The sequence below is a fragment of the Lingula anatina genome, chromosome 3, assembly GCF_051362555.1.
Source record: "Lingula anatina isolate TDL-2025a chromosome 3, LinAna3.0, whole genome shotgun sequence".
Taxonomy (NCBI): Eukaryota; Metazoa; Brachiopoda; class Lingulata; order Lingulida; family Lingulidae; genus Lingula; species Lingula anatina.
This window is the reverse complement of record NC_141769.1, coordinates 112,436-139,369: the sequence shown is the minus strand read 5'-3', so window position 1 is coordinate 139,369 and position 26,934 is coordinate 112,436. Positions and strand designations below refer to the sequence as shown.

General features: G+C 38.4%; 1 protein-coding gene across 6 annotated transcripts in view; it reads left to right on the top strand.

Annotated features, from left to right (window-relative positions):
• The first annotated feature begins 1,874 nt into the window (after nucleotides 1-1,874).
• The window catches only part of LOC106169133 (SUN domain-containing ossification factor), a 29,054-nt gene continuing 3,994 nt past the window's right edge, over nucleotides 1,875-26,934 (top strand). The window contains exons 1-18 of one of the 6 annotated variants that reach the window (XM_087007942.1): nucleotides 1,875-2,046; nucleotides 2,538-2,577; nucleotides 2,755-3,141; nucleotides 4,379-4,482; nucleotides 12,948-13,004; nucleotides 13,053-13,148; nucleotides 13,602-14,098; nucleotides 15,771-15,954; nucleotides 16,223-16,330; nucleotides 17,454-17,559; nucleotides 17,889-17,944; nucleotides 19,748-19,863; nucleotides 23,556-23,618; nucleotides 23,878-23,956; nucleotides 24,215-25,321; nucleotides 25,541-25,652; nucleotides 25,832-25,936; nucleotides 26,395-26,520. In XM_087007942.1, coding sequence (XP_086864068.1) covers nucleotides 2,000-2,046; nucleotides 2,538-2,577; nucleotides 2,755-3,141; nucleotides 4,379-4,482; nucleotides 12,948-13,004; nucleotides 13,053-13,148; nucleotides 13,602-14,098; nucleotides 15,771-15,954; nucleotides 16,223-16,330; nucleotides 17,454-17,559; nucleotides 17,889-17,944; nucleotides 19,748-19,863; nucleotides 23,556-23,618; nucleotides 23,878-23,956; nucleotides 24,215-25,321; nucleotides 25,541-25,652; nucleotides 25,832-25,936; nucleotides 26,395-26,520 — 3,390 coding nt within the window. In that variant the 5' untranslated portion in view covers nucleotides 1,875-1,999. Of the gene's footprint in view, nucleotides 2,047-2,537; nucleotides 2,578-2,754; nucleotides 3,142-4,378; nucleotides 4,483-6,871; nucleotides 9,298-11,165; nucleotides 11,456-12,947; nucleotides 13,149-13,601; nucleotides 14,099-15,770; nucleotides 15,955-16,222; nucleotides 16,331-17,453; nucleotides 17,560-17,888; nucleotides 17,945-19,747; nucleotides 19,864-23,555; nucleotides 23,619-23,877; nucleotides 23,957-24,214; nucleotides 25,322-25,540; nucleotides 25,653-25,831; nucleotides 25,937-26,394; nucleotides 26,521-26,934 lie in introns of those variants that run through there. The other 5 variants (XM_087007941.1, XM_087007944.1, XM_087007946.1 and 2 more) reach the window with 5 other exon arrangements.

Genomic DNA, 26,934 nt, shown 5'->3' with positions numbered 1-26,934 from the left:
TCTCCTGCTTTCATCTATTACTTACACATACCTGGAATGTTTGGTGTGAGGAACGCCAGGATATATCAACTTATATCAAGATAGGAGTGTGAGCGAGAATTTAGTAATTAGTGATTCTTTTAACTGAGATATGCTAAAATGTTCAGACTTAACAAAGAAAACACTGTTTGACACATGACCTCATTTACTGAAGTTTTGGTCACGTAATTCAGTTCCGTGTTTCATACTTTTTGTCATATTTCGAACAAAAAACAACGGAAATTGGGGCCGCCTTAGAAAATATTCATCCACATTGCACAGATTGCTGCAGAGGTATCTTTCGTAATAGTTAATACAGTTTTACCGCTAGTCCACATATTTGAAGTTTGGTGCACGTTTATTCGATAGAGAAGTCGTTTATGTAATATTATGTAAGACAGAATCTACTAAGTCACGGTGAAAACCAAAGATTTTTGTGGAAACGCATAGTAGTCCCCTTACAAAACGGACATCCATACACTTCATTTGAACGCGTTCTATGCGGCAAATTTGTGAGGGTAATTTTTGAGAAGGAAATGGTATATCATTTCAGTATTAAAATTGATAAACAACTCAAGTTTAATTGGTATTCAATTTCTCGCACATCTACTCGTCTCCTCAACCTATATGTATATGTATATTCCCGTCGGTTTTCATTTTGTAAAAGTTCGCAGCCAAATGCCCTGAAATAAAACCTCAGCACTTGTGCTATATATATGTGCTATGGCAGGTAGAGTAATATTGAAATTAATGCTAAACCCTCAATTTTTAATGTCTGAAAAATTTGAAGTTTATAGAGATATATCCTACCATGATTTGCTTTCCTTGCTTTCCCGCATGACTATAAACTATAGACTATGACTATAGACACGGTACAGCTCTTTCTACATTTGCTTCTCGTTACGCTTTACACAGCTTTTCGATTATTCGGTATTTATAAAAGTTTTTTCAACTAAAACTTTTGTACAATTATCAAATGTAGACTGTGCATGTATCAACCTTTCGTCAGGTCGATGAACCGCAAACGCAATCACAATTCGAATTCGATGTTTCGCTAGTTTGCATAGCCAGCGTACCTGCAGAGTTATCAAACATGATTTATCAATAACATAACGATCGATCTAGTTTATTTTTTACAAAAGTAGAGCATCTGCAACTTGTCAGGGAGCCAGTAAGATGTATAATGTCCCAGTTAATGTCTAGAATGTTTATTTAAATAACTCAATAAATAGCTTGAGGCTACTTTCGCGGTGTCGCCGGGTTTTTAAAAAATTGAAAAAAAAAAACAAAAAAACTTTCGTTACGTCTTTTGGTGCGAGTCATCATTATAAGTTGTTGGACTTATTTGTAATATTTAAGGCATTAATAAGATCTTAAATTCATTTATATCCATGATTAGCTACTGTAGATTTATGGCGACAGGTCAAAGATAATGTTTTTACAGGAAAAACGGCAAAACTGAATCATTTTAGAAAGTAATTTGTAAAATACTCGTTATCAGGCATTGTGAAAAATATACTCTAGGTTGAGGACAAAATGTTTCAGTAAAATAAACGTGAATTTCGTTATGCCGCTTTAGCACAGTCTAATTTTGTTAGAACAGTTAGTATCAATAACATAGAAAATATATCTAAAGGGTTCTTAGTTTTTAATTTTTATTACTGAACGAGCCGAAACCTTCTTTACATTAAACAAGGATTTCCCCTAGCAAGGCATGAAATAAACATTTTCCCGCCATAATTAGCTTCATGTCTTAAAGTTAGACTAACTAACGTCTTCAAACGACTTCAGTGGGGTTGCCCTTCTTCGAAACAGGAAGGGAATTCCAAGCCTCGATTGGAAAATAATCTTTGATCTAAGCATGCGCAGTACACGTCATTCCAAATTGAAAACACCAATGGCGACTTCCACATTTCACTTACGAGGGGAAGAAGCTTTATGTAAAAAAATTTGCAAAGGGAGAAACAAGTAGAGAATAAAAATGAAAAGAGCAAGACACGTGAAGTGGATACACCTGGCAATGTTGTGGTGAGTAGAAAAGAAGATTGAAAGCAATTGATAATACAAGAACAATAGTCCTAATTGGTAGTAAATATATTAATGGCATTTCCCTAGTAGCGATGACATCACTCTAGGAACACGTTGTTGTAATTATTTCTGCACGTGTTTCTCATCTACCACATGTCGCTAGACATATTGCATACATATTTGTGTGAAAGCTGTAAACGAATAGTATCACAGAGACTGCTCTGGATTTAAAACAACTCTAACACGACTGAAGAAGACAAAATTTCACACTGTTAGTTTCGGGTATACGACTAGCTAATAAACTCCAAGTCCATATATCTGGCTGGTAACATTCATAAGTGTGTGAGCACTTGGGTCACTGTATCAAGCAGGTGACACTCTGTACTTCATGCAGCCTTGGAGCTTTGTAATTGTGGCCTCATCCTGTACAAAACGTGATCACCTTTCGGCTTCTTCTTCTTACTATTATTCATTATTGTTATTCTTTTCAGTGTCTTGCAGTTACCACATTTAGCTGAGCCTGATACCAAAGTAAGCAGAAATTTTATTTCCTCTGTATGTTTATATTTCAAAGAAGTAGGCAGAATTATATGAAAATCATTCAGTATAAAAATATGTGGTTTGACCAGCTTTATGTTTTACTGCATAACTTTTTATAAAACCGTGATAAACTGGTTAAAGTAACTTGACATTTTAATACGTCAATAGGTGCATCAGGTGAATATCAATGAGATGGCATCAGATGTCTCTGCAGGGGCTAGTACTGAGGCACCCAGGGATGAGACAGCTGGGGGTGGGACATCTAGGGGTGAGACACCTGAGGGTAAGACACCCAGGGGTGGGAGTCCTGAGGGTAAGACATCCGGGGTTGAGAGACCTGAGGGTAAGACACCCAGGGGTGAGAGACTTGAGGGTAAGACACCTAGGGGTGAGACACCCAGGGACGAGACACCTGGAGATGAGATGACATCCTCTCACCCTGTTGAGGCTGAGACAAGTGGCAGAAAGACATCCACTGGAGAGACAACAACAGTGACACCAGAAACAGTGATCCATGTTCCTGAAGATACTACCAGCAGTAACACACAACAAAAGGTAACTCTCTCTACCCCTAATACTACCAACAGTAACTTACAACACAAGGTAACTCTCTCTATCCCTAATACTACCAACAGTAACATACAACACAAGGTAACTCTCTCTACCCCTAATACTACCAACAGTAACACACAACACAAGGTAACGCTCTCTACCCCTAATATTACCAACAGTAGCACACAACACAAGGTAACGCTCTCTACCCCTAATACTACCAACAGTAGCACACAACACAAGGTAATGCTCTCTTCCCCTAATATTACCAACAGTAGCACACAACACAAGGTAACTATCTCTACCCCTAATACTACCAACAGTAGCACACAACACAAGGTACCCCTCTCTACCCCTAATACCATCAACAGTAACACACAACACAAGGTAACTCTCTCTACCCCTAATACTACCAACAGTAACACACAACACAAGGTAACTCTCTCTACCCCTAATACTACCAACAGTAACACACAACACAAGGTAACTCTCTCTACCCCTAATACTACCAACAGTAACACACAACACAAGGTAACTCTCTCTACCCCTAATACTACCAACAGTAACACACAACACAAGGTAACTCTCTCTATCCCTAATACTACCAACAGTAACACACAACACAAGGTAACTCTATCCCTAATACTACCATCAGTAACACACAACACAATGTAACTCTCTCTACCCCTTATACTACCAACAGTAACATACAACACAAGGTAACTCTCTCTACCCCTAATACTACCAACAGTAACACACAACACAAGGTAACTCTCTCTATCCCTAATACTACCAACAGTAACACACAACACAAGGTAACTCTCTCTACCCCTAATACTACCAACAGTAGCACACAACACAAGGTAACTCTGTCTACCCCTCATACTACCAACAGTAGCACACAACACAAGGTAACTCTCTCTATCCCTAATACTACCAACAGTAACACACAACACAATGTAACTCTCTCTACCCCTTATACTACCAACAGTAACATACAACACAAGGTAACTCTCTCTACCCCTAAAACTACCAACAGTAACACACAACACAAGGTAACTCTCTCTACCCTGCACTTCCTTCTACTTCTTCCACTCTCTTTCTCTTTCTTTTTTCTGCCATCTTTTTCACAGGTGCATTCCCCTCCCTCTCTCTCTCTCTCTCTCTCTCTCTCTATCTCTCATACACACACACTCAGCACACAGTGATAAAAACAATTTAATTTATTTTTCAAAATCAGAAGCCAGTTAAAGAGGATTCCTCAAGCAGCCACAGTCACGCCAAGGAAGGACATGATGTACATCTCCAACAATCCACTGACCCTGAGGGTTATCAGGAGAGCAGGTAGGTGCCGTAACATATCAATACTATTACCCTTTGATACCATGTGCTTGTTCAGTTATTGATCTGTAGCCAGCCCAATACTGTCTCTGATATATTAGTGTTTTGGTTGGGATAGTCACTGTACTGAAGGGGTCATTCTGTAGACCCTGGTATAGTCTGTGCTGGTCAGTTTTTATATTACCAGGTGATAGTCACTGTACTGAAGGGGTCATTCTGTAGACCCTGATATAATCTGTGCTGGTCAGTTGTTATATTACCCAGGATAGTCACTGTACTGAAGGGGTCATTCTGTAGACCCTGATATAGTCTGTGCTGGTCAGTTGTTATATTACCCAGGATAGTCACTGTACTGAAGGGGTCATTCTGTAGACCCTGATATAGTCTGTGCTGGTCAGTTGTTATATTACCCAGGATAGTCACTGTACTGAAGGGGTCATTCTGTAGACCCTGATATAGTCTGTGCTGGTCAGTTGTTATATTACCCAGGATAGTCACTGTACTGAAGGGGTCATTCTGTAGACCCTGATATAGTCTGTGCTGGTCAGTTGTTATATTACCCAGGATAGTCACTGTACTGAAGGGGTCATTTTAAGGTCTTTGATATTGTCTTCAGTGTTTAGAGTTTGGTCACCTTTGTCACTGATATCATAAAATAAACAGGTGGTTGACATTGTTATCTCTCCCTCTGCTTATTGACATATAAACAGAGGATGAAAGGGTACATATCGGGACACTGACATGTGTGTGTGTGTGTGGGGGGGGGGGCTCTTCCTATGTATTTTTTAATGAAAACTAGCAGAGTAACTTACTGTACATGAACTCCTAAATGTAGTTCTATAATTATATAATCCTTAATGACTCTCAGTTTGTTGTTCTAATGGAAGCCTGTGTCTTATTTATATTTTTGACAAGTGAATGGTTACACATAATACACACCTGGGCCTGGTTTCATCAAGGCTGGATAGGCCCTGAACTATATCAGATAACTGGGTCTGTCACGTTAACCTTCCATTTCAGACAGTGATTTGTACTTGGACATGTAGCTTATAGTTGAACTAATTCTAGTTTAGAAGTAAAGTGATAAAGACATACTAGTAAGGTGTCCTATAAACTGAGGGCTGAGGATATGATTTGTCTTGCATGAGTTTGAAGAACTCATCATCATTCTGTGATATTTCATTTTACTTCAGTTTATTGGCACAGCTTTGTTTAGACTGTATTAGACTAAAAGGCTGAAGTTATTGGTTAATATCCCATTCAGCATGTGTCAAGTTTAGGTGAAATATGTTCTTGTTTAGAGATGGTACCAGATGATATACTTTGGTCTGGGACAGTTTTGAATATTAAATTAGTATCTTAAAGTGTGTCATATATCTGTGAGTAATTAGTGAAAAGATATCAGCACAGTGTGTGTTTGTATTGCCCCATGCTACCTCTTCAGATGTCAGGACAAGCCTTATCCCAAGACTAGGATGAAAACTTAATTAGTGCTTGAAACATATTAAGAAAAATCACCTGTTTGAGAGTTGTTTATGTTTAAATGACATCTTTAGATTTAATTTTTTGTCTATAATTATTATTGAGTAACTTACAGAAATTGTATGCTATTATGTATCAATTGGTAAACTTGCTAGAGGACAGTGCTGGCATTTTACAAGATAACACAGTTATTTTTAGTGACGCTGTTGAAGTGAGTTAAAGTGATTCCATTCTAGCCCAGCAGCAGAGCAGTGTTTTACTGGTGATAATGTTATTTAATCACTAACTTTAATCTGCTGGGGAAAAGTTTGACTGGCTGATAGCAGAACATAACTGGGTCAATTTTCCCTTTTTAGAGGGAAGTGTGTCTTTGAAGTAAGAAAATAATCCTGCAAATTAAATTTTTGTGTTTAATGTTTTCCAAAATTAAATTAGTTGAAAAAGACCACTAGATGTGTGTGTAAAAGGAAAATGATGTTGTAAATAGGACAGGAAGTGTGTGTGTAAACAGTGGAAAGTCAATATTTGATAAAGGTTAAATCAACCATGATGATAAGAGAACAGCATGTTAAATGATGCTTTCTTATATTTCATATCTTATGTAGAGAACAATTTACTTTCTAATGTTGAAGGATTTTAGTGATTATTACTACCATCCCCATGATGGGTAACATGCAGTATCACAAATACAAATCATGTGAAAGCAAAATGGTTATTCTGGATATTTTCTGGTCTAGGCTTGCTATAACTAGTATTTATAAATTTTTCTGATGTTTGTAGTGAAAAAAATATGCCAGTAGTAATAATATATACAGTATTGTGGTTTCAATTTTTTTAAAAAATAATGTCATATACTGAACCCTATACAAGTCTGGTTACTAGTACATAGATCATGAAGTAAGTGTTATAGGAGACACTCTAGATCATTCATAACTGTTAATAGAACACATTTCCCACCCACATTAAAACAGCCTGCTGATACAGGTCAATTAATGCTGATGAATACCATAAATGTGTTTGCACATCTGATGGTTGTAAATAATGATATCTATTTAACAGTCTGTACTGTTTTAACATGACGTGGCAGTTTGTCACAACCACCATGTTGATAAGTTATGAATGAAGAAACAGCGGGTACCACAGAGTTATAAGACTGCTGCTACGCAGGTCTATGACTGAGATGTAGATATAGAGATATAGCGCTATGCAGGTTTAATACTGACTGAAGTGTACATATATAATATATAGATATATAGAGCTCTGTAGTTTTGACACTGACGGAGTTGTATAGAGATGGATGTCACAATAATCTTGACAACTTGAACTATTTTTGTCAATCTCTGAAGTGTTTTGTCAGATTTCCTCTCTGCTATAGTCTACTCAGAAGATTAGTTGCCATGCTACTGGAGGGAGGTGTTCTATACACAGAGGTCTACTGCTGTGATCATTGTCAGCCATGTATTCTGTGATGTAGTTGTGATGACATAGAGACACGTACAGTGTCATATTATATCTCATTGATAAAGGCTGCCAAAGAATCCATGTATTGACAGTAAAAGAAATAGAAGATACTGTTTTCATGTTCAGAGACATATCTTGGAGCTGTTGTCAATACACGTGAGAGAGACATGTTGTCACTAACTGTGCTGCGTGACAATAAAATTGAAGTGCAGTGTATCATATTCGTGATGAATCCTTTGAAAACATTGATTTTGATCAACATATCGTTATGTTTGTAATGATAACATGTTGGCAGAGGAAGCCTTTATGTTGTAATCTTGGTCTGCAAACATTGCTAAGTTGTTTGTCACTCTGATTTAAGGAGAAGCCAAGGATAATTACTAGCACTGTACTGAGAAATACAGAGTCATCAGAACAAGAGCTTCTACTTCTGTTCCCTGTTTAGTTGATCATGTGCTTTATGTGTTGAAGATTTAGGGAAGTGGTACAGTTATGATATGGAGGATAAAAATATTGGTATAGGCTAACACTTTGCCAGGGCTGGGCTAACACCTTGCCAGGGCTGGGCTAACACTTTGCTAGGGCTGGGCTAACACCTTGCCAGGGCTGGGCTAACACCTTGCCAGGGCTGGGCTAACACTTTGCCAGGGCTGGGCTAACACCTTGCCAGGGCTGGGCTAACATCTTGCCAGGGCTGGGCTAACACCTTGCCAGGACTGGGCTAACATCTTGCCAGGACTGGGCTAACACCTTGCCAGGATCACAGGGAGTGTGTCATACCTTGGACATCTGTCGACATGGCAGTGAATGAAGTGCAGTATGGATGGAACATGGATATAATGAATATGGATGTATATGGAATAAGTATTCCACATATATCATTGATATATCACATGAAGTGACGATATATAAACACATCGGAAATAGAGGATCTAATGAATTCTGTGACAGTTATTTCAGTATCATCTCAGCAAGGAAATTGATCATTCAGATGGACAGAAAGTAACCATAATTATAGTCTGTGATGATTAAAAAAATTATGATAAATTTTATGTTTCATTTAAGCTGTGAAAATGGCTTGTTTTAGACATAAAAGGTGATCAGGTGTGTGTGCTAGCTGGTGACTGATGGCCTATGAACACTACCAGTGGTTATTAATGTCCAGCCAGAAACATTGTTTTTATTATCATCTGACTGTTTACTATGTGTTACTACAATTGAGCTGCCGGGGAGAACACTGTATTGACTATTTACCATGTGTGTTAGCTCACTGGCCAGACAGGGTTCTTATTGACTGAATGTGGCAGTTATAAGTGACCCATGCTGTCTTCTGACCTCTATATGACATAACAGTAGCCTGTAGGTTACTGTGACATTTAACCTCTGACCCCAGGTCAGTCCCTCTGTCCTACTGACCACAACACATGAAATAGAGAGCACAAACACTTGGCCCTGTTGTTTTGTATTGGTCAAATAAAAAATGTTGACTTATAGCCTGTCCATTTCACTCTGCCTAGGTCGGTGGATTGGACCAATCTGTCAGCCAGCTAGCAGCTCAGATGGTCAAGAAGTCTCTTAATATTCAGGAAGTGGCATTTTATTTTTGTTCTGGTGTGTTAAAACCCTCCTTCATGGATTGAGAACAGAATTTTAAAAAAGGTATCATATTCATGGAGATGTTGGATTAGAACTTTGCAGTAAAAAAAAAAACAATTTCAAACCAGGGAGTTTACAGACGGAGAGTGTGATAATGAAGAGTATGCCATCATACCGAGTGGTCATTATTGTCCAGCCAGCGGTCATCCTGGTGGTCTTGTTGTCCTCGTGGTGGCTGGCCTCCCTGCAGACAGCTCGGGATGACCATATATATCTAAGGTACCTCTGGTCTCGTGTTGTATTAGTATAATATCTTTATTTTGTGGCCTTCCTGTAGATAGCTCAAGATGACCGTATATTTCTAAGGTACCTCTGGTCTCTTATTGTATTAGTTAATATTTATTTTGATGACCTCCCTGCAGACAGCTAGGGATGACCATATATTTCTAAAGGTACCTCTGGTCTCTTAATTAGTATAATATCTTTATTTTGATGACCTCCCTGGAGACAGCTAGGGATGACCATATATTTCTAAGGTACCTCTGGTCTCTTTTTTTTTTGAAGTAGAACAAATTGTAGAAAGTGTCCACATGTGCCAAACTATTTGATGTGATAAATGATATGATATGATATGATATGATATATGGTATGATATGATATGATATGATATATGATATGATATGATATGATATGATATGATATGATATGATATGATATGATATGATATGATATGATATGATATGATATGATATGATATATGAAATGATATGATATGATACGATATATGCTATGCTATAGAAAGATAAGATAAGATAAGATGATATTTAACATGGCATGTTATGCTGTTCATTGATTTGCTATGATATAGGTCAGTTATGCTTTCATTGTTTTGCTATGACATATGTCAGTTTTGTAATGTTATTACAGACCTATATCCACATAGACTATTGACGCAGTCAGCCTCTATGTACTCAGCCAGCCTCAGTGGCCAGTGTATTGTGTAGACTGTATACTCACACATGGCTGCCCATGTGCCTGGCTGAACAGTCATGTGCTGGACCATGTGCTCTTTGTTTGGGACATGTTTGAGAAATGGATCATGTTCTGGATAGAGTTCAGCTGTAGAACTCACCAAGCTGTACTCCTTCACACAGGCTGCCCACTGGCCTTGGTCAAACTAATAACATCTTGACCCTTAACATATGCTCTGATAGTCTGACCAGTACTTGTAGTCCATGGGCCAAATACCCAAACCTCCCCCCCCTTAGTGATTTTCATTCACTATGTTTTTCTGATAGCTTAGGTCTTAATGGCAAACAAGCAGATAATAAAAGCTCAAGACCTAAGCTATCAGAAAAACATAGTGAAAGAAAATCACTAATGGGGTGGGGTGGGGGTCTACATTGGCCCATAGTCCAATGCTGTTTAATAATACTGTGAACAGAATTAATCCTCTGCTGAAGACTGCCACAGGCACAATAGTAACATGAAGTCATTTTGGCATACATTAGTGTATTTTGGCATACATTAGTGTATTTTGGCATACATTAGTGTATTTTGAGCCAAGATGATTGTTTAGGAATATGGTTGGTTTTCTTTAACAGAATTATGTTTACTTTTCTTTTGAAGATGTTATCATTTCTGAGAATTTTATTTTTAAGCACCTTGTTACAGGAACTTGTAATGACAGTCAGATTGTTTTACAGCAAATATTACTGTCACTCTGGTTTTTCTAAAGGTGTTTCCATTGGAGATGAGTTGATCTGTCTTAGCAGTACCTATCTCAAGAAGAAGGCAAATAATGATTGCTTTATATGGGCTTATGCCTTGTAAATAATAGTTTTTTTAATATAAATGTTTCATTTTTAATTTAGTAAGATGCTGAAATGAGAAAGGAGGGGTGTTTGAGCAATTGACTGACTGCAGACGTCTGACTGTCAGTGTGTGTTTGTATGTACGTGTGTATGTACATGTGTGTGCATGCGCACATATACATGTGGAGTGATGTTAGACAGCTTATGAATCAGGCAATCCACATAGCACTGTTAGTAAAGGCAGTAAACAACCAGAGTCACACATTTTGGATAGAAGTGATCGAGTGTGTGTGTGTGGAGGGGGGGGGGGGGGGGTATGAATTCTTCTCCACCACACAGTCACCATGCAGTGAGAAGCACATATTGACTTCCATATACATCAGATGACTTACATATATACACCAGTAGAGAGCAAGACTTGAAGCTTAGTGGTTTACCAGAGGAAGAAAAACCAGTTCCTCACAAACAGCATGTCTGTAGATATAAGCTTGATAGTGCCTTCACAAGAGAGGAGGCTTGGAGTAGATAGGAGGCTTGGAGCACAGTTGTTGGGCTGTTTACATGGCATTCCTTTGTCTAGTCATTGTTTTGATGATTTGTGTTAGCAGTTGCAAATGCTATGGGTAAATATACTGGTGTTGTAATGTCATATATGTTACGTTCATGTCATTTTATTTCATGAACCATGTAATTGAATAATGTGCTGTGTTAATGCCAATCCCAAGATCAGATATGTTTTTCAACCTTTTCTTGCTTAACCTAGCATAACTTCTGTCCTGTTTATGATATGTTTAGGAATCTTTATTCTCTCACTTGTAAGGGACAGTCTCTGTTACACACTGGGAACTTTACTATGCATGTGCTGCCATGAATATTTTTTCCATGGCCATCAATATGGGGAAAAACTCCTTTTTTAGATATCTGGCATAACTTAAAAAGGGCTCCCTTTAGGTTTAAAAGCTAGTGTCTTGCTAAATGCCTGATGAACTGATTTAATGCAGCAATGCTACATGTAATCTTTTACCTCCAATAAGTCTTGACTTCTGTATTTGTTTCAAGTGTAACTTTATATAATATTCTATATATTGACTTGAACCTGATCCCTGGTCTTAGTCTTAGCTATAAATGTTGTAGAGCTGTCTCCAACAGTAACCAAGTCAATATGACTTTAACCTGGTCTTAGTCTAGCTATAAAGGTTGTAGAGCTGTCTCCAACAGTAACCAAGTTAGTATGACTTTAACCTGGTGTTAGTGTAGCTATGAAGGTTGTAGAGCTGTCTCCAACAGGAACCAAGTCAATATGACTTTAACCTGGTCTTAGTCTAGCTATAAAGGTTGTAGAGCTGTCTCCAACAGTAACCAAGTCAATATGACTTTAACCTGGTCTTAGTGTAGCTATAAAGGTTGTAGAGCTGTCTCCAACAGGAACCAAGTCAATATGACTTTATCCTGGTCTTAGTGTAGCTATAAAGGTTGTAGAGCTGTCTCCAACAGGAACCAAGTCAATATGACTTTATCCTGGTCTTAGTCTAGCTATAAAGGTTGTAGAGCTGTCTCCAACAGGAACCAAGTCAATATGACTTTATCCTGGTCTTAGTCTAGCTATAAAGGTTGTAGAGCTGTCTCCAACAGTAACCAAGTCAATATGACTTTAACCTGGTCTTAGTGTAGCTATAAAGGTTGTAGAGCTGTCTCCAACAGTAACCAAGTTAATATGACTTTAGCCTGCTCTTAGTGTAGCTATAAAGGTTGTAGAGCTGTCTCCAACAGTAACCATGTTAGTATGATATTAACCTGGTCTTAGTCTAGCTATAAAGGTTGTAGAGCTGTCACTAACAGTAACCAAGTTAGTATGATATTAACCTGGTCTTAGTCTAGCTATAAAGGTTGTAGAGCTGTCTCTAACAGTAACCAAGTTAGTATGACACCTTACAAGAGGAAAATCACTATGCATGTGTATGTAGAGGGAGAGCTGTACAGTTTAGTTGTAAACCATTCTATGGTTATTATCAAACACATGATGATATATATCTTGTCTAAATATCACTTTCATAGGGATCTAAAGCACAATGAAATAACCTTTCTGTAAGATCTGCAATGTTGACGTACTTCCAGACCATGTTTACCTGAAGATAACCCCGGATCTGTCCATTATCAACAACAACAGCAGCAACAACATCAACAGCAGCAGCAACAACAGCATCATCAACAACAGCAGCAGCAACAACATCAACAGCAGCAACTGAGGACAGATTCCACCAAAAAGGATGACAAAATCCTCCAGGAATATAAAAAGGACACAGGAAGCTTTGACAAGTAAGAATTCTTTGAAACTTATTTCTTAATTATTGCAAAAAAGAAAAGGAGGGTGCATCAGAATAAAAATGAAAAGTGTGTGAGAAAGCTCACATAGAGCCCATGCACTGGCTAAATAACTAGCTGCATACTTGTGTTTTAATGATGGTCATGGTAATTAGAGATAGTAATTACTAAATGGAACAAAACTGTAAGTAAAACAGCTACATTTTGCTCTTGTCACAAGAGCATCATCAGGCTAAATGCCCCCATGTTGTTGGGTGTTTGTAGACCTCTGAATTCTCTCTCAGAATAGTAATTGGCCAATTAGTGAAAATGTGTTTCACTAATAATTATGTTCCAAAGTAAGTGATTACTATCATTAAAACATTAGAAATTAGAAATCTTTGGAACCAAGAAGAATCCTATAGCTGTTTAGGTGCAGGCATCACTTGTTGTGTTCTTATTGATCAGATCACAAGCCACAGGGCAGGCTGTACAGGAGGCTGCCTCTGTGACAGAGAAAGATGAGCTTAATGGAGAGACACTTCCTGCTCAGCACCAGCCAAAGACAGAAGAAACCCTTCCAACACAGCAGAGGATTAAGGAACCAAAACTAGATGGAGCCTCTGGGCAAGATGTTCCTGTAGACAATGGTCAGAAAACTTCTGAAGATGGCAGCACAGGTGGTACAAAGAAACCAGGTGAAGATGTGACAGAGGAAAGAAAACCACCACCAGGTGGCGTAACACCACCAGGTGATGGTCATATCAAGAAGACCCCAGATTCTGTCCAAGTTGATAAAACTGAACCTTCCTCAAAAGTTGGGCCAACAGAGGAGCAGAAGACGGTTGTGCCCCCTGTCAGCAGAGATGATGAGCCCATAGTGCCTTCCTCAGACAAAGAGATCCTCCCCTTTGATGCCTGGGCACAGCAGAAGCTGGCAGAGGAACAGAAGAAAAAACAAGATGGTAAGTTATGCCTTGCTGTGTGGCTGTTTTATACAGTTGATGTAGTTGAGAAAAAGGTTAACGTTGATTGCATTGTTTTAGTAGAGTATTGACTGGGGATACATTACAGCCTGTTGGTGTTAGCTGGTAAGGAACAACGTTTTATTGAAGACTGTAAGAAATGTCATTAAAGAAGTCTATCAAATGTTCTGACCTTTCTGCCATACCAGTACCCTGTCTGAGAAATGACACATATTTGATGAATATACAACCCAGAGTTATTTACTTGTAAAATCACTGTAGATCGACCAGCAGGTGCTCCCCCACACCAACTTTAATACAAAGTTATTTACTTGTAAAATCACTGTAGACCAGCAGGTGCTCCCCCACACCAACTTTAATACAAAGTTATTTACTTGTAAAATCACTGTAGACCAGCAGGTGCTCCCCCACACCAACTTTAATACAAAGTTATTTACTTGTAAAATCACTGTAGACCAGCAGGTGCTCCCCCACACCAACTTTAATACAAAGTTATTTACTTGTAAAGTCACTGTAGACCAGCAGGTGCTCCCCCACACCAACTTTAATACAAAGTTATTTACTTGTAAAATCACTGTAGACCAGCAGGTGCTCCCCCACACCAACTTTAATACAAAGTTATTTACTTGTAAAATCACTGTAGACCAGCAGGTGCTCCCCCACACCAACTTTAATACAAAGTTATTTACTTGTAAAATCACTGTAGACCAGCAGGTGCTCCCCCACACCAACTTTAATACAAAGTTATTTACTTGTAAAATCACTGTAGACCAGCAGGTGCTCCCCCACACCAACTTTAATACAAAGTTATTTACTTGTAAAATCACTGTAGACCAGCAGGTGCTCCCCCACACCAACTTTAATACAAAGTTATTTACTTGTAAAATCACTGTAGACCAGCAGGTGCTCCCCCACACCAACTTTAATACAAAGTTATTTACTTGTAAAATCACTGTAGACCAGCAGGTGCTCCCCCACACCAACTTTAATACAAAGTTATTTACTTGTAAAATCACTGTAGACCAGCAGGTGCTCCCCCACACCAACTTTAATACAAAGTTATTTACTTGTAAAGTCACTGTAGACCAGCAGGTGCTCCCCCACACCAACTTTAATACAAAGTTATTTACTTGTAAAATCACTGTAGACCAGCAGGTGCTCCCCCACACCAACTTTAATACAAAGTTATTTACTTGTAAAATCACTGTAGACCAGCAGGTGCTCCCCCACACCAACTTTAATACAAAGTTATTTACTTGTAAAATCACTGTAGACCAGCAGGTGCTCCCCCACACCAACTTTAATACAAAGTTATTTACTTGTAAAATCACTGTAGACCAGCAGGTGCTCCCCCACACCAACTTTAATACAAAGTTATTTACTTGTAAAATCACTGTAGACCAGCAGGTGCTCCCCCACACCAACTTTAATGCAAAGTTATTTACTTGTAAAATCACTGTAGACCAGCAGGTGCTCCCCCACACCAACTTTAATACAAAGTTATTTACTTGTAAAATCACTGTAGACCAGCAGGTGCTCCCCCACACCAACTTTAATACAAAGTTATTTACTTGTAAAATCACTGTAGACCAGCAGGTGCTCCCCCACACCAACTTTAATGCAAAGTTATTTACTTGTAAAATCACTGTAGACCAGCAGGTGCTCCCCCACACCAACGGCAACACCAAGTCAGTGAAGAAACCCAACATCAACTATGCCTCCAAGTCCTGTGGTGCCAAGCTGGTGGCTCACAACCCTGAAGCTAGAGATACCCTGTCTGTCCTCACTGAGAACAAAGATGAATATATGATTAACCCTTGTAACATCAAGAAATGGTGAGTACGTGATTAACCCTTGCAACATCAAGAAATGGTGAGTATGTCATTAACCTTAGTGACAGCAAATAATTGTGGGTTTAAGGTGTGCTCCTTATTTCCTGAAACTGGTTTTAACTGGACTGAAAGTGTCCATTCACATGTAGAATGCATGAAGACATTTTTTAATATTAGATATGTAATTGTCAAGGGTATCTTTTATACAATGCTGAGAGTTGTAGAAGCTGAAGAAATTACCCATTATGTTCTGTTTCCTGTTCTGTTCCAGGTTTGTGGTGGAACTGTGTGAGCCCATTCAAGTGAGGACTCTAGAGATTGCCAACTTTGAGCTCTTCTCCTCTGTGCCGGAGACTTTCAAAGCTTATGTGGCAGAAAGGTGAGCAGTTACACCAGCCTCTTGTGCAGCTAGCCCAGTAGCCTAAGCCATTGTGGCAATGAGTAGTTTTATTTTTGTATTTAGTGAGCTTTTTGTCGTTATTTTAAATGTGCTGCAAATAGGCACATATTGTATTCAACAATATCTGTGATCTGGTTACAGGTATCCCACTAAAGACTGGCACATATTGTATTCAACAATATCTGTGATCTGGTTACAGGTATCCCACTAAAGACTGGCACATATTGTATTCAATCTTTGGTCTGGTTACAGGTATCCCACTAAAGACTGGCACATAATGTATTCAACAATATCTGTGATCTGGTTACAGGTATCCCACTAAAGACTGGCACATATTGTATTCAACAATATCTGTGATCTGGTTACAGGTATCCCACTAAAGACTGGCACATATTGTATTCAGCAATATCTGTGATCTGGTTACAGGTATCCCACTAAAGCCTGGCACATATTGTATTCAATCTTTGGTCTGGTTACAGGTATCCCACTAAAGACTGGCACATAATGTATTCAACAATATCTGTGATCTGGTTACAGGTATCCCACTAAAGACTGGCACATATTGTATTCAACAATATCTGTGATCTGGTTACAGGTATCCCACTAAAGACTGGCACATATTGTATTCAACAATATCTGTGATCTGGTAACAGGTATCCCACTAAAGACTGGCACATATTGTATTCAACAATATCTGTGATCTGGTTACAGGTATCCCACTAAAGACTGGCACATATTGTATTCAATCTGTCATCTGGTTACAGGTATCCCACTAAAGACTGGCACATATTGTATTCAACAATATCTGTGATCTGGTTACAGGTATCCCACTAAAGACTGGCACATATTGTATTCAATCTGTGATCTGGTTACAGGTATCCCACTAAAGACTGGCACATATTGTATTCAATCTGTGATCTGGTTACAGGTATCCCACTAAAGACTGGCACATATTGTATTCAACAATATCTGTGATCTAGTTACAGGTATCCTACTAAAGACTGGCACATAATGTATTCAACAATATCTGTGATCTGGTTACAGGTATCCCACTAAAGACTGGCACATATTGTATTCAACAATATCTGTGATCTGGTTACAGGTATCCCACTAAAGACTGGCAGTTGCTGGGGTTGTTCCACGCCAGGGAGGAGAGAGATGTACAGAGCTTTCATGTAGATGGTCAGACCTATGCCAAATATGTCAAGGTAAGTGGCACATCATGGGATATGCATTCTTACTACCTTTTTACCATGTGGCTTTTTTAGAATAGTTATATTGCAACTTAACTTAATTGTCAGACAAATAGGAATTAACATGTACAAGTGCTCCTTTCTAAAGAGAAACTGTCATCTAATATCTTGCAGTGTACATACTACTGTTGCCATCATTTACAATGCTGCCTTCTGTTTACCTAAGTTAAACTGAAGACAAATAGATGCACAATATGCAGATAGTTGTCAGTGTTGACTAGAATATGTGCTTTGTCTTTGAAGCACAGTTTTTAATGGTTTCAACTTTTTCATCATTGTTTCAGTTTGAAATGCTGACCCACTATGGTAAAGAACACTATTGCCCAGTCAGCATTCTCAGGTAGTGTTAACATGAAGACCTCATTTTATATACAGACACTTTGTGTCATTTATATATATCATATTATGGTAAAGAACACTATTGCCCAGTCAGCATTCTCAGGTAGTGTTAACGTGAAGACCTCATTTTATATACAGACACTTTGTGTCATTTATATATATCATATTATGGTAAAGAACACTATTGCCCAGTCAGCATTCTCAGGTAGTGTTAACATGAAGACCTCATTTTATATACAGACACTTTGTGTCATTTATATATATCATATTATGGTAAAGAACACTATTGCCCAGTCAGCATTCTCAGGTAGTGTTAACGTGAAGACCTCATTTTATATACAGACACTTTGTGTCATTTATATATATCATATTATGGTAAAGAACACTATTGCCCAGTCAGCATTCTCAGGTAGTGTTAACATGAAGACCTCATTTTATATACAGACACTTTGTGTCATTTATATATATCATATTATGGTAAAGAACACTATTGCCCAGTCAGCATTCTCAGGTAGTGTTAACATGAAGACCTCATTTTATATACAGACACTTTGTGTCATTTATATATATCATATTATGGTAAAGAACACTATTGCCCAGTCAGCATTCTCAGGTAGTGTTAACGTGAAGACCTCATTTTATGTACATTTTGTGTCCTCATATATTCTGAATAATATGTCTGTCTGTATCACTGTGTTACTGTCCAAAACATCTGTTGTTCAGCCTAAAAACTGCCAAATCATATTTTTGTTTTAAATTACTTAAATTTATTGAGTGGCTATATTTGGTATACAGGAAGGAACCTTTCCAATATTAGTAAAATCAATCATTTTACTTGTGAAAAAACTTTTGCTGGTCTAATTGTCTGCTTGTTTGTTTGTGCTTTTGTGAGTTTGTCTGCAGTACCATTTTTTGGGTCGGCAGTAGTGGCCACAATCTTAGAGATTTTTGCCTCATTGTTTTGTAGATTGATAAAAGACCTAGGGTGAACTGCTTTGATTTTCATGAGGATCAGAAACTAGATTCAGTTTGGTGATATCTTACAATTTTGAACTCTTATTTTATTGAAATGCTACACAGTAAAATTGATTACACTGTCAGAAAGCCCTTTAGTAATCTGTTGGTGTAAACCATTAGCCACTTGATTAAACAACACAGCTGGATTCAGGATTAAATGTTATGTTAAAACTCAAGTTTCCAGCACTCTCTTATTCCTTTGTTTTCACACAAGAAGTATAAATTATATTATATAATTCACAAGTCCTTGCTCTGTGAGCAATTTCATTCAAAATTATTGTTAATTGGAGTGTACTGCTTAATGTTAATATGAAGCAATGGGAAATGTTTTTTTGTGTTACAGGCCAGCTTTGCTGTCTAGTTAACTTAATACTCTTGCATCATCTTATTTGACCATTAAAATGTAAGAAAAAAAAAACACTTTAATTTTGGAAATACAGGCATACCCATGTGCCAGGTTTTAATATGTGTATGGTGACCCCAAAATACAGGCATACCCATGTGCCAGGTTTTAATATGTCTATGGTGACCCCAAAATACAGGCATACCCATGTGCCAGGTTTTAATATGTGTATGGTGACCCCAAAATACAGGCATACCCATTTTGCCAGGTTTTAATATGTGTATGGTGACCTAGCTGTTTTTGAAATGCAATTGAAATAATCTGTGATATGTAGAGGTAATTGTGGTGATAGGCTATTGAGAAGTAGGTGTCATAGGTGTCAAGTATCTTACATTGACACAGTGAAAAGATTGAATTTATTTAGGTGTCCCCACCATGTTTCAGGGTATTTGGTTGGAACATGAATGACCTTGATGATGATGGTGAAGATGACCAAAGCCCTGAAGATGGCAGCACTGCAGAGGATACAGGATCCGTGAACTTGTTTAATACAGCTAAAGGTAATAACCAGAGAAAATACTTTCACTGAATACTTTTATTGGTTCCCCATTTTACCAAGTGGTGAAAATATGTAATCTGTTGGCATGGGCATAACTAGGCATACGTACGGATGCACTGTGCGTACAATTTTTTGGCCAACTATGATATTATTTTATATAAATAAAGTGTATTTTTCACGAAATATAAAAGAAAATCCTCTGCTTATTAAAGTCACCTGTATGTACAAATCCTCTGTATCAATTGTATAGGCACAATTGTTCTGACCCCCCCCCCTTACATACTTTTATTGAATTGAGGTAAACAATGCCTGTAACCTTAACAAGTCCCATCTTAATCGTCCATCTAACTGGAACTTCCTTTACCTCTTAATTGGAGGGTTCACTGGCCCTCAACTCTCTTGCAGCCTCTTTCTTGAGAATATCGAACGCATTCTCGCTGGCGATGTTTATCTCAGGTAAAAATCTGCCTGAGTGTTATTTTCAAGGAGCAGCTCCCGCAACCCTGGGGGCACTAGATAAAATCTGGACACCAGGTTTAATAAGGAGCTAGAGAAACAAAGGAAGAATTTTTCCTGCAAAGCTTCAAAGAATTTTGACACGGACTTGACCAAGCTTACCCCTCCAAACTAACAGGGTGACATGGGCAATTTTTACAAACAAATAATTAAACTTGGATGTATCAGAGCTCTGTCGTGTCGTACAATTGGATGTTTTGGGGAGCCATGCATCCACATGTAAGGTGAATGAAACCGTATGTTAGTTCAACTCAGAGGTGGATCCAGGATTATTGTACCACCAGCGTTAACGCTGGCGGTGCACATGGTTTCGGTCCCGTCCGGATCGTTCCGCCGGCTCCGCCGGCTCCGCTGGCTCCGCCGGACGGCTACCGTTACCGCTTATCCTCCTAGATGGTAAGGGCCCCCGTACCCATCTCATGGATTTAGGTCACCTATAATCTCAACTCATTCCACGTAAAATTTGGGCTTTGTCGGTATTGGGGTCTGGGTGTGGCACTCATTGCAATGCACCCTTGTCTAAAAATGGCAAAATTAAATGCTAATTATCTACCCTACGGAAGGAGTTATGGGAAAAATTTCTATAGACGGCTTTCCAAAAGTCATAGGTGTAGATTTCAAATATACCCTTGGATTTGACCTTTGACCTCTACTTCAAGGTCAAATGGGCCAAAATTTTCAAAAAAATGAAATTTTTTACGAAAAAAAATTTTTTTGCCCTGTTATTCAGACACCACACAGACTTAACCAATAATATTATTGGAAAGTGTTACCCTTCAGGTCATGTTTCATCTCCATGAATTTGGGGTCAATCGGTGCATTTTCACGGGAGTAGCGGCCATAAGATACCGAAACTTAAAACTGTTTCTAATTCGGGAACCGTTAATGCTAGAGACCCATTCTTTTTTGCATTTTGTAGAGCATGTAAAGCCCAACACTGGAGGTGGTCTCGGTTTTTTTGTATTCCATACGGTTTTCGAGTTACACTCTATCAAAAAGTACATATTGGTGGTAAGAGCAAAATATGCAGTACGGTAATGGATAATAAATTTTGAACTCTGGAAAAATAAAACATAAGGCTTGGCAAAGCAGACAACTTGTGTTCAAAAATGACATTATTTCATCAAATTTGAACTTCTGAAACTTCAGAGCACCTCCTATTTCAAGAATTTTGACCAAAATGACATTTTCTTTATTTTAATTAATTTTTTCTGTACGAAATTTAAGGCACATTATGGTAATTCCAAAATTATAACATCTAGTCCCTTATATCTCCAAAACTGGCAGAGATAGGTCCATAGTTACTATTGAAGTTGAATAGGAAGTCATATACTGGCAATCTTACTATGACCTTGAAATTGACCTTTGACCTACTTTTCACCATAAACTGAACTTTGCAAATTTTTCTTCCCTTTTATCTCCAAAACTGGCAGAGATAGGTCCATAGTTACTATTGAACTTGAATAGGAAGTCATATACTGGCAATCTAAATGTGACCTTAAAATTGACCTTTGACCTACTTTACACCATGAACTGAATTTTGCAAATTTTGCTTTCCTTTTATCTCCAAAACTGGCAGAGATAGGTCCGTAGTTACTATTGAACTTGAATAGGAAGTCATATACTGGCAATCTAAATGTGACCTTAAAATTGACCTTTGACCTACTTTTCACCATAAACTGAACTTTGCAAAATTTGCTTCCCTTTTATCTCCAAAACTGGCAGAGATAGGTCCATAGTTACTATTGAACTTGAATAGGAAGTCATATACTGGCATTATAAATGTGACATTAAAATTGACCTTTGTCCTACTTTTCACCATAAACTGAACTTTGCAAATTTTGCTTCCCTTTTATCTCCAAAACTGGCAGAGATAGGTCCATAGTTACTATTGAACTTGAATAGAAAGTCATATACTGGCAATCTAAATGTGACCTTGAAATTGACCTTTGACCTACTTTTCACCATGAACTGAATTTTGCAAATTTTGCTTCCCTTTTATCTCCAAAACTGGCTGAGATAGGTCCATAGTTACTATTGAAGTTGAATAGGAAGTCCTATACTGGCAATCTAAGTGTGACCTTGAAAATGACGTTTGACCTACTTATTATCATGAACTGAACTCTGCTAATTTTGCTTCCCTTTTATCTCCAAAACTGGCAGAGATAGGTCCATAGTTACTATTGAACTTGAATAGAAAGTCATATACTGGCAATCTAAATGTGACCTTGAAATTGACCTTTGACCTACTTTTCACCATGAACTGAATTTTGCAAATTTTGCTTCCCTTTTATCTCCAAAACTGGCTGAGATAGGTCCATAGTTACTATTGAAGTTGAATAGGAAGTCCTATACTGGCAATCTAAGTGTGACCTTGAAAATGACGTTCGACCTACTTATTATCATGAACTGAACTCTGCTAATTTCTTTCTCTTTTAACTTCAAACTTGACAGAGATAGGTCCATAGTTACTCTTGAACTTGAATAGGAAGTCATATACTGGCAATTTACTGTGACCTTGAAATTGACCCTTGACCTACCTTACGAAGAACTTAAATTTGATTGTACCATATATATTTTTTGCAATAGTTTAAAAATTCTTGTTGATTGCATTTTTACAGCTTGTCAAGCACAAAACTGGTGGCTGTGTCCCTTATTTTGTGTATGTGGGGGTCTATACGAATGCGCTTGCTCCAGCTGGTGGTACAATATTTGGAGGCGGTATCGCCTCTCTGATCCTCTAGTTCGAAGGGGGTTCCACATATGCGAAGCTAGCCTCCTTTTAAATAAATAAATACCGTTCTGGGTAATAAGAATATTGAAACTTTTTTAATTGCGAGAATATTTCTGACTAAATGATGATTTTATTATTAATGGAAATTAAGCTGCGATGTGTGGTACAAATGCTGTGATTACGCTGTCCTTCATCTGTTGCGTTAGTCTACATTTTGCTGGGAATTTTAAAAAGCTGTGCGTACAATTTTTAAAGGTCTGGTTACGCCCCTGTGTTGGTTCTCCATTCTTTTAAGTGAAGAAAATACACAGGTTCCCCATTTTGACAAATGATGTGGTAAAAGGTGAGTTAAAAGCTAGGTTATATGAAGAGTAGTTTGACTAGTTTCTTGCTTCATTATCTCTCTTGCTGCTGAAACTCACAGTACATCTTTTTTTTTCCAGATACAGTGTTAAGTATTGTAAAGACAGTGTTGACAGTAAACAGTGATACCGCTGATGCTGCAGGTGAGTGTGATAGTTACTGGGTCAGTTTTGGCAACTAAATTAATGTTAATTTCAGTGGGAATGTTTCTCCACCGCCACCTGTTCATGTAGTCATTACTGTTACAAGAGAATTGGCAATTTTTATTTAGATTTCGTTAAAGTTGAGTTGTGTTATTTTGTTATGAATGAACAAAAAAACAATTAAGGCATTGCCCTATGAGCCTGTGTTCAAATTCTTGGAATACAGCATGATATAAATATGTCACTTTTGTCTCTGTAGGTAATGCAACCAATGGCACTAGCAGTACAGAGGCGCCACCTGTGGAAGCTGTTCCCAAACCTTGTTTTCCTGATGACAAGTAAGTACACTGTTAAAACACTCCTGTCACTTTGACAACAAGACTGTCTTAGACTAGACGTAGTTTTATTGCTGTTTCCAGGCAAATACACTTCAGCATTTGACATTACATTTATTTGATAAATGTCTTATGTAAAGACTTCTGTCTTAAATAATAAGTTTGATCACTCTTCAAAGCTACAAAATATTTAATCAAATAATCAGTAGGAGAAACCTGCATATGTTATGAACCACTTAATATTATTATTATTCATTTCAGACCTGTTGTTCGGCCTGAACTTGGTTTAGATACCCCATCTGAGGTCTCAGAAACCACTTCAAGCCCTGGAAGTAAACCTTGGAAGTCAAAACGTAAGAGTTTCCTGCAGTCGTTGTTATCTGAGTGTAGTGTATGTGACAAAACCAGTCATCAAACTCAGGTGACATCAGGAACTTGTGGCTATTTTATAGCCCTGACAGGTAGCTGTATGCACCCCATGTCATGTAGTGACAGACTGCCAATCACACAGGGGACAGGTGTCAGTGGGACTGACTCCGCCCATAGACCAACCTCTGCCCTCAAGTCAAGCTCCACCCACATAGTAAAAGATGGAACAAGCTCCACCTCCAGTGAAGTATCAAAGTCAGTCACTGAGATGTCAGTCATCCAGACCACACCCACCTCCATGACAGTTGTGGTGAGCAGTAGCACAGCTCTGAACTCAGCGGGTTCCACAGGAAGTATAGCTCCTAGCCAGAGTGACCCCAGCTCCACCAGCATACACAGGGAGTTTAAAGAATCAACACAGAAGTTGAGTATAAAAACTGACATGTCTAGCACTGGCACAGACCCTGGACTACAAACCACACCCACCACTGGAGAAGTAAGAACAGAAATAGAGGAGTCCAGAGATAAAACACACCAACAGGCAGCAACTGGGAACACTTCAAAGCAGACTAGTGAAACGCTTCAGTCATCTTTGAAAACAGTCAGCAGCAAGGCAGTAGAGCCTACGGATCAACTTCATCCTCCACCTCTACAATCCAATACAGCAGGGGAAAAAGATGAGAGTTCTCTGTCATCATCAGCATCAGAATCTGTGTTTTTAGAACCTTGCACACAAGACAGTCCAGCTTCACAGGAAGCCATCACACAAGTGCCAGTGACTGAACCTATAGATGGCACCACTGAGCCAATACAGGCCCAAGTGAATGGCAGTAAAGAGAAAGAGTTTTATGCCCAGAACAAGACTGAGACAGGTAAACATGATATGATGCCTGATGAGGATAAAATAATTGCTGTGGGAAACATCAAGAAGGAGACAGCTATGATGAGGTTGAATAATAAGATGAAAGCTCTGGAGCTGAATATATCCCTTAGCAGCAGGTAGGCATAAAACACTAGTTACAATTATATTACTTAAGTAAAGTTATTTTATGAAAGTACCAGACATCATTGGGTATTACCTAATAAAGATAAACTATTTAATCAAAGTATTAGGCATTATTTATGTGTTGTCAATGATTTACTTCAGCAGTCACATTGATATCAGAATATGTGCTGTTCACTCGCAATGGTGATTTGCCTCTCATCTCTTTGTTGCAGGTATTTAGAGGAATTAAGTCAAAGTTTCAAGAAGAAGAATGAAGACATGCAAAAAGCTTTCAATAAAACCATCACCAGTTTGAGGAAAACAGCACAAGATGCTGAGGATAGGGTAAGCTCACAATCCTGCTGATAGCTCTGAATGATTGAAGCAGTTATAATTTGTTTGTGATAAAGAGAAGTAGCCTGTTTACATGACTTCAAGACTTTAAATAGTTCTGCCTTGTTTAAAGTGTAGCGATGCAATGAGATATTGTGACAAAGTAAATAACATTCATGTGAATATTTCAGGACTTGGTTCAACAAGCCACTATAGCTAGTCTGCAGCAGAGATTGGAGAATCTGACTTACACCATGGTAGCCATGGCAGACGACATGAAGCAGATGCAGATAAAGGTGAGGACACAGAAAATGTAGTCTGCTGAATGTGATTGTGTTTGTAGACCACAGATTATGTTGTCTGATGAATGATACAGTAATGAAGTTTGTAGTGAGGATAGTGTAGGATAATACATCTGATGGATTGGCTTATTGCCAGCAGTGATAATGTGATACATTCCTACTGTTGTGTTATGCTGGGGTATGTGATACATTCCTACTGCTGTGTTATGATGGGGTATGTGATACATTCCTACTGTTGTGTTATGCTGGGGTATGTGATACATTCCTACTGTTGTGTTATGCTGGGGTAGGCTAGTTTTGTCAAATGTGTGGTGTAAAGTTATAATTTGTTATCATAAAATCAATTTCCTCTTCCAAATGTAATGTCACTGATGCTGTTCTCTACAAACTGGGATGGTATTCCACATTAGTCTGCAGAGTTACACTCCAGTTAATGCTGTCAATACTTCCAGGCAGTGGAGTTCCACCTGGTGGTGCTAGCTGTCCAGGCCATGGTGCTGATAGCGGTGTTGTTGTGGTGTTTGAGCAGACGTCCTCCCAGTCCTTCCAAGATTGAGCTGGAGAAGTTACTTAATGAGGTAGGTTACCAGTCGCACGATGTGGTATGCTGGAGAAGTTACTTAATGAGGTAGGTTACCAGTCGCACGATGTGGTATGCTGGAGAAGTTACTTAATGAGGTAGGTTACCAGTCTCATAATGTGATATACTGGAGAAGTTACTTAATGAGGTAGGTTACCAGTCTCATAATGTGATATACTGGAGAAGTTGCTTAATGAGGTAGGTGACCAGTCTCATAATGTGATATACTGGAGAAGTTACTTAATGAGGAAGGTGACCAGTCTCATAATGTGATATACTGGAGAAGTTACTTAATGAGGTAGGTGACCAGTCACATAATGTGATATACTGGAGAAGTTACTTAATGAGGTAGGTGACCAGTCACATAATGTGATATACTGGAGAAGTTACTTAATGAGGTAGGTGACCAGTC